Raw genomic sequence first — 6,761 nt, 5'->3', positions numbered from 1 at the left:
TCTTACACCTCTGCGTCTCCGTGGGATGGTTTCCTAAACTAAAGCCAAGTTGTTTCAGTTTTGTCCTCCTGTCAGGGTGTCCTTCCTGGTGAGGCTGGGTATTTTACCCCAACACATTCACCCATTTCTACAGAACAGCTCTCTATTTCTGTGCCACAGTGAGAGTAATCAGCGCCCCACCCTAACCCTAATGCAGATCTCGGTGTGAAAAGGAGCAGAGCTCCTTCAAATCCTCACGACAGATACGCAGACTCTGAGACAGAGCTTCTAGTGGCTGTCACAAAGTATCCAGCTGGATTATTATTATGAAATATATTATGTTCTTTACCTCATGGATCAATTTCAAAATCCAAGAACCCAGAGATAGGTTCTGAGAAGCATTTAAAAGCATTTATTTCAAAGAAAGAGCAGCACATTTGACAAGTTTGTACCTGATTTGATTGTACAATTTTTTGGTGTTTTTTTAAGGGCAGCATTTCTGAATCTAGCTATTTTTATAAGCAATGTAATTGCATATGAAGGGTTGTGACTAAGTCTGTAGAGAAAGAACGATTCTGTTACTACAGGCTCCAAACTATCAAGAAAGGCAGAATTAGTCAGGGCTCTTTTCTCTAGAAAAGAGAAGGCTGTGGGGTTGAGCTGATAGAAGTCATTAAAATTATGGAAGAGTTTGACAGGCTGTGTACGCACAGAGAAGGTGTTTCCAATTCTGGGGAAGAGAAAAACTAGGAGCCATAAATATAAGACAGTCACTAATAAATCCAATCGGGGAATTCAGAAGAAACTTCTTTACTCATAGAGTGGTGAGAATGTAGAACTCGCTTCCACAGGGAGGGGTTGGGGTGAATAGTATGGATACATTTAAAGGGAGGCTGGATAAACACACAAGAGGAAGAAAGGAATAGAAGCATATGCTGATAGGGTGAGATGAAGAGGGTTGGGAGGAGGCTCGTGTGGAGAATAAGCACCGGCACTGTCCTGCTGAGCTGAATAGTCCATTTCTCTGCTGCCAAGTCTATGATTCTGAATTCCTGAGCTGGTACAGATATAAACAAGCGTGCAATCTCTTCTTTGCCTCCACCTATCACTGGCCCTCTATCCAGCTCTACCTGTCCCACCCCCTCTACCAGCTTATATTTCACCACATTTCTATATTTCTTTAGTTCTGATGAAGAGTCATTCAGACTCAAAACGTTAACTGTATTCCTCTTAGCAGATGCTATCAGACCTGCTGAGTTTTTCCAGCTATTTTTGTTTTTGTTTCAGATTTCCAGCATCCGCAGTATTTTGCTTTTATCTTAGTGCAGGGAAAGGAAGTGTGTTTAAACTTTCATTTGTTGGCAAGGGGGTTTAAAAAACCGAAACCACAAAATCACGACACGATTTGTGCAGATTTATTTATTGTCCTGTTTGACATGTTTGTGATTCGCAAAGCAACAAGTTAAAATTGTTGAAGTATATCTCCATAGCACAGTGAGGCATTATTCCTTCAAGTGAGCGTTGGACCTGTTTCTGCCTGGGCCGGAGGACCATTCATAAAAGACGTACGCAGTCTGCAATATAAGTCAGTGTCAGCGTGGACTAGTTGTGATAGCTAAATGGGTATGTACCAATTTATTCTCCCTCTAATTTATCAGCCCTGGGTCAATTGGCTCATCTCAGGGTCAGATAGTTGTGGGTTCAAGTCCCACTCCAGAAAATTGAGCCCACAATCCAGGATGGCACATCAGTCCAGTGGTGAGGAAATGTTACATGTCTGGAGGTGTCACCTTCCAGATGAGATGTTAAATTGAGGCCCATCGACTCTCCTAGGCGGAGGTAAAAGTTGCCATTGCACTATTGCAAAGGAGAACAGGGGTGTTCTCCCTGGTGTCCTGGGCAATGTTTATCCCTCAACCAGCATCACTAAAACAGATTATCTGGCCATTATCACATTGCTGTTGTGGGAATTTGCTGTGTGCAAATTGCCTGCTGCGTTTCCTACATTAAACAGTGGCTATACTGCAAAAGTACTTCATTGGTTGTAAAGTGTTTTGAGACACACTGTAAAAAGCACTATAGGAATACAAGTTCTTTCCTTAATTGGTCTGGGTTTTTAACAGCTGATTTTTACACCTCTCACAGAAGATTAATGCATGAACATACAAATTAGGAGCAGGAGTAGGCCACTCGGCCCCTCAAGCCTGCTCCGCCATTCAATAAGATTGTGGTTGATCTGATTGTAATCAAAACCTCACATTCCCACCTACCACCAATAACCTTGCACCCCCCTTGCTTATCAAGAATCTACCTACCTTTGCCTTAAAGATATTCAAGGACTCTGCCTCCACTGCCTTTTGAGGAAGAAAGTTGCAAAGCCTCACAAACCTCTGAGAGAAAAAATTCTCCTCATCTTTGTCTTAAATGGGTGACCCTTATTTTTAAATAGTGACCCCCGAGTTCTAGATTCTCCCACAGAAAGAAACATCCTTTCCACGTCCACCCAATCAAGACCCCTCAGAATCTTATATGTTTCAATCAAGTCGCCTCTTACTCTTCTAAACGCCAGCGGATATAAGCTTAGCCTGTTCAACCTTTCCTCATAAGACAACCCAACCATTCCTGGTATTTGTCTAGTAAACCTTCTCTGAACTGCTTCCATCGCATTTACATCTTTCCTTAAATAATGAGACCAATATTGCAGTACCAATACTAATAAAGACTGCAAGACCTGGAAAACATTCAGGCTTAGGCTGGTAAGTGGTATGTAACATTCACAACACACAAGTGCCATGCGATGACCATCTTCAACGAGAGAGTCCAAACACCTCCCCTTGACATCCAACGACATTACCATCACTGAATCCCTTACTATCAACATCCTGGGGGGTTATCAATAGAGCCCTGGCATGGATCCGATGGGCAGAACGGTCTCCTTGTGTCTGTAATGACTGTATGGCATTCATATAAATACTGTGGCTACAAGAGCAGGTCAGAGGCTTGGAATTCTGCGGAGAGTAACTAATCTCCTGACTCCCCAAAGCCTGTCCACCATCTACAAGGCACAAGTCAGGAGTGCGATGGAATACTCTCCACTTGCCTGAATGAGTGCAGCTCCCATAACACTCAAGAAGCTTGACACCATCCAGGACAAAGCAGCCCCGCTTGATTGGCACCACGTCCACAAATGTTCACTCCCTCCACCACCGTCGCACAGTAGCAGCAGTGTGTACCATCTACAAGATGCACTGCAGGGACTTGGCAAGGCTCCTTTGAAGGCACTGAGCAAACTAACAACCTCTACAAGCTAGAAGAACAAGGCAGCAGGTGCACGGGAACACCACCAGTTGCAAGTCACTCACCAGCTCGACTTGGACATATAATCAGCTGTTCCTTCACTGTTATTGGGTTAAAATCCTGGAACTCCCTCCCTAACAGCACTGTGGGTGTACGTACACCATATGTACTGCAGCGGTTAGAGGAGGCAGCTCACCACCACCTTCTCAAGGGCAATTAGGGATGGGCAATAAATGCTGGCCTTGCCAGAGATGCCCACATCCAGAGAATAACTTTTCTTTAAAAGGGGTAGGATGTATCATGTATTACTACGCATGTAGCACAATGGTTATGTGGGTTGATTGGCCAGAGGTTTATGCTCTTTTAAGTCTATGTTACCTTCATTAGGGTCAAACATTGGTTCTCTAAATGTCCGAGGCTGGAAAATGTCGCTTTTGTTAGGCTTAAAGTTTGGAGTATTTTCCATTTTCCACTGTGAAACGACTGGGTAAAGACCAGAGGTTATTTCATTGGCTTCATACCGATCCTAAACAGAATGCAATGAGAATAAGCTGTTAAATATATAATTGTTGATTGTGAACATATCATCAAATTATATAAACAGCCGAGTAGAGAGATAAAAAGAAAAGCACAAAAGCTGACAAATTGAAATTGGAACAGAAAATGCTCTAACCCTGTAACAGGTCCAACAGCTTCTGTGAACAAAGAGGACAGCTGAATGTTTCAGGTAGAGGTCCCTCATCAGAAGTGGCAACACTACACTGGAGTCTCGATCTGCTCAGATTGTATACTGAAGTCTCAATGTGAGATTTCAAAAACACCCTCTCACTCAGAACAAGAACACTCCCAAATGAAATAAGGTAACGCTAAATGAGGTCACGGCTAAGATTGGCCCACCACCATATTATTGGAATATTACACACTCTCTCTCACATCCACACACACATACATACACAAGCACACACATAAACACACACATATATACAGACACACAAATGCACATATACAGGCACACACACACACACACGTCTACAGACACACACATACATTTACAGGCATACACATACATACACACACATCCAGACACATAGACAGATGCACACACATATACAGACACACACATATACATATATATATACAGACATACAGACACATATATAGACACATACATGCACATACACACACATATATATATACAGACACACATATACATACAGACACACATATACAGACACACAGACATGTACAGATAAACACACATATAGACACACATATATTTAGACACACACATACAGAGACACACACATATATTTAGACATACACACATATACAGACACATACACACACACAGTCTTGATCAGCTCAGATTATATATTGAAATCTTAATGTGAGAATTCAAAAACACCCTCTCATTCAGAGCAAGAACACTACCAACTAAAGTAAGCTAACACTAAATGAGGCTATTGCTAAGCTTGGCCCACCACCATCTTGGAATATTACACACTCTCTCACATCCACACACACACAAAGACAAGCACACACATATACAGACATAAACACACACACAGACATACACACACACAAATACAGACATACACAAACACACATACATACAGACATACACACACATATACAGACATACACACACACACATGTACAGACATATATGGACAAACACATTTAGGATCATACCTCACAAGACTGAAGTTTTATTTTACAAAATAGAAAAGCATAGGGGAGGTGATAGCGTAGTGGTATTGTCAGTGGGCTAGTAATCCAGAAACCCAGCATAATGCTCCAGGGGACCGGGGTTCAAATCCTGCCATAGTGGATGGTGGAATTTGAATTCAATAAAAATCTGGAATTAAAAGTCTTGTTGATTGTTGTAAAAACCCATCTGGTTCTGGAAATCTGCTGTCCTTACCTGGTCTGGTCTACATGTGATTCTGAACAAGGTATGCAATAAATGCTGGCCTAGCCAGTGATGCCCACATCCAATGAACAAAGAAAATGATCTGGGATTTTTTTAAAAGAAGGTCGTTGAGACCCTGCAGATTTTATCCTTTATTTTATAACACCCATCCTCTAAAACCCATCGCTACAGAGAGACTCTATATGTGTGTCCTTTGTCTGTGTGTCTGTCTGTGTGTGTGCTGGGGGAATTCTTTAGGAAGAGAGAGAGTTATACTTCCCAATTACAATTGTGTGTTAACCAGTTCACCTTGGAACTGTAAACAGGCAGGCCGCTTCCAAGAAATCACCTGTCCTATATGGTACTTGAGAAGGAGTTGTTTGTTTGTGTTGAACTGTAAAGCACTTTAATTAATGAAAAGCTGGGAGACAAAAAGGTAATCACATGAGAGAGGGAACAAACTTACGTTGTGAACCTGCTTGTTTTGAAGGCAGTCTTGTTGGAGAACAAGCTGAGGAAGGAAGGCTACCTTGACTGGCTCCCTCTCTCTCTACCTTGCCTAAAGTTGTATGTGGCTATCAACCTGTAGCCCAAGAACCCTCATCTGAGTGTAACTGGTCTGCATTTGGACCAGCAAAGCTGAGAGTTGGTGAAAACTTCCAGGCAACCACCAGGACCAGTGGCCTGACTTCACACGAGAGAACTCCAGGTCAACAGCGTTGAGACCCTGCAGACTTTATCCTTTATTTTATAACACCCATCCTCCAAAATCCATCTCTGTAAGAGACTATGTGTGTCCTTTGTTTGTCTGTGTGTGTGTGCTGGGGGAATTCTTTAGGAAGAGATAGATAGTTATACTTTCCTATTACAATTATGTGCTAACCAATACTTGCAACTTGTTAAAAGAAATTTTGTTTTAAAATAAATTAATCACTTGGAGTTTTGACAGAAGCCTGGTCAGAGTCTCTTTTCTTCTGGGTACTAGAGGTATAGATACACAATTGGCCATTTTGGTGAGAAACTTAAACATTTAAATGAATGGTATGGCCTGCAGGGTAGTGGTGCTTAATAATTTGCACACTCCTCCCATCTGGGGTCATAACATAAATTGGGGGCTCTTGCGGGATTTGAAATGTGGACAGCAGGTGATTGGACATGGAATAATAATTGGTAAGGGATAAAAGGACGGAACCAGGTTTCTTATACATTGATAAATTAAAATGGTGTTGGAAGTTGCTAATGCTTTTTTCACAGATGGAAGATATAATCCTGACTAATTTACAGAAATTAACCAAGAGTAAACTAATGGGATTGGCAGATAAACTGGAGTTAGAATTACCAAAAGGGGCGAAGAAAACAGACATAGTTGAGTTAATAGCATAACATTTGAAACTGGAAGGGATAACAAAGAGATCACGTTCTCCAGTGGGTGAGTCAATTGAGTTAGCTAAGATCCAGTTGCGAATGAAGCAACTTAAATGCAAAAAGGAACTGAGAAAATGTGAATTTGAGGAAAAAGAAAAAGAAAAGGGAAGAAAAAGAAAGAGAATTGGAATTGAATAGGCTGAAGGCA

At 41.6% G+C, this 6,761-nt stretch overlaps 1 protein-coding gene across 1 annotated transcript in view; it reads right to left on the bottom strand.

The window, feature by feature from the left end:
• Nucleotides 1-1,397: 1,397 nt before the first annotated feature.
• lrriq3 (leucine-rich repeats and IQ motif containing 3) overlaps nucleotides 1,398-6,761 on the bottom strand; it is a 35,250-nt gene continuing 29,886 nt past the window's right edge. Inside the window, exons 7-8 of the mRNA XM_078561884.1 lie at nucleotides 3,655-3,802; nucleotides 1,398-1,553 (exon numbers count right to left, since the gene is read on the bottom strand). Coding sequence (XP_078418010.1) covers nucleotides 1,534-1,553; nucleotides 3,655-3,802 — 168 coding nt within the window. The 3' untranslated portion in view covers nucleotides 1,398-1,533. The remainder of the gene's footprint in view (nucleotides 1,554-3,654; nucleotides 3,803-6,761) is intronic.

Source organism: Cetorhinus maximus, chromosome 17 (genome assembly GCF_964194155.1).
Source record: "Cetorhinus maximus chromosome 17, sCetMax3.hap1.1, whole genome shotgun sequence".
NCBI lineage: Eukaryota > Metazoa > Chordata > Chondrichthyes > Lamniformes > Cetorhinidae > Cetorhinus > Cetorhinus maximus.
This window is presented reverse-complemented; position numbering and strand designations above follow the sequence as displayed.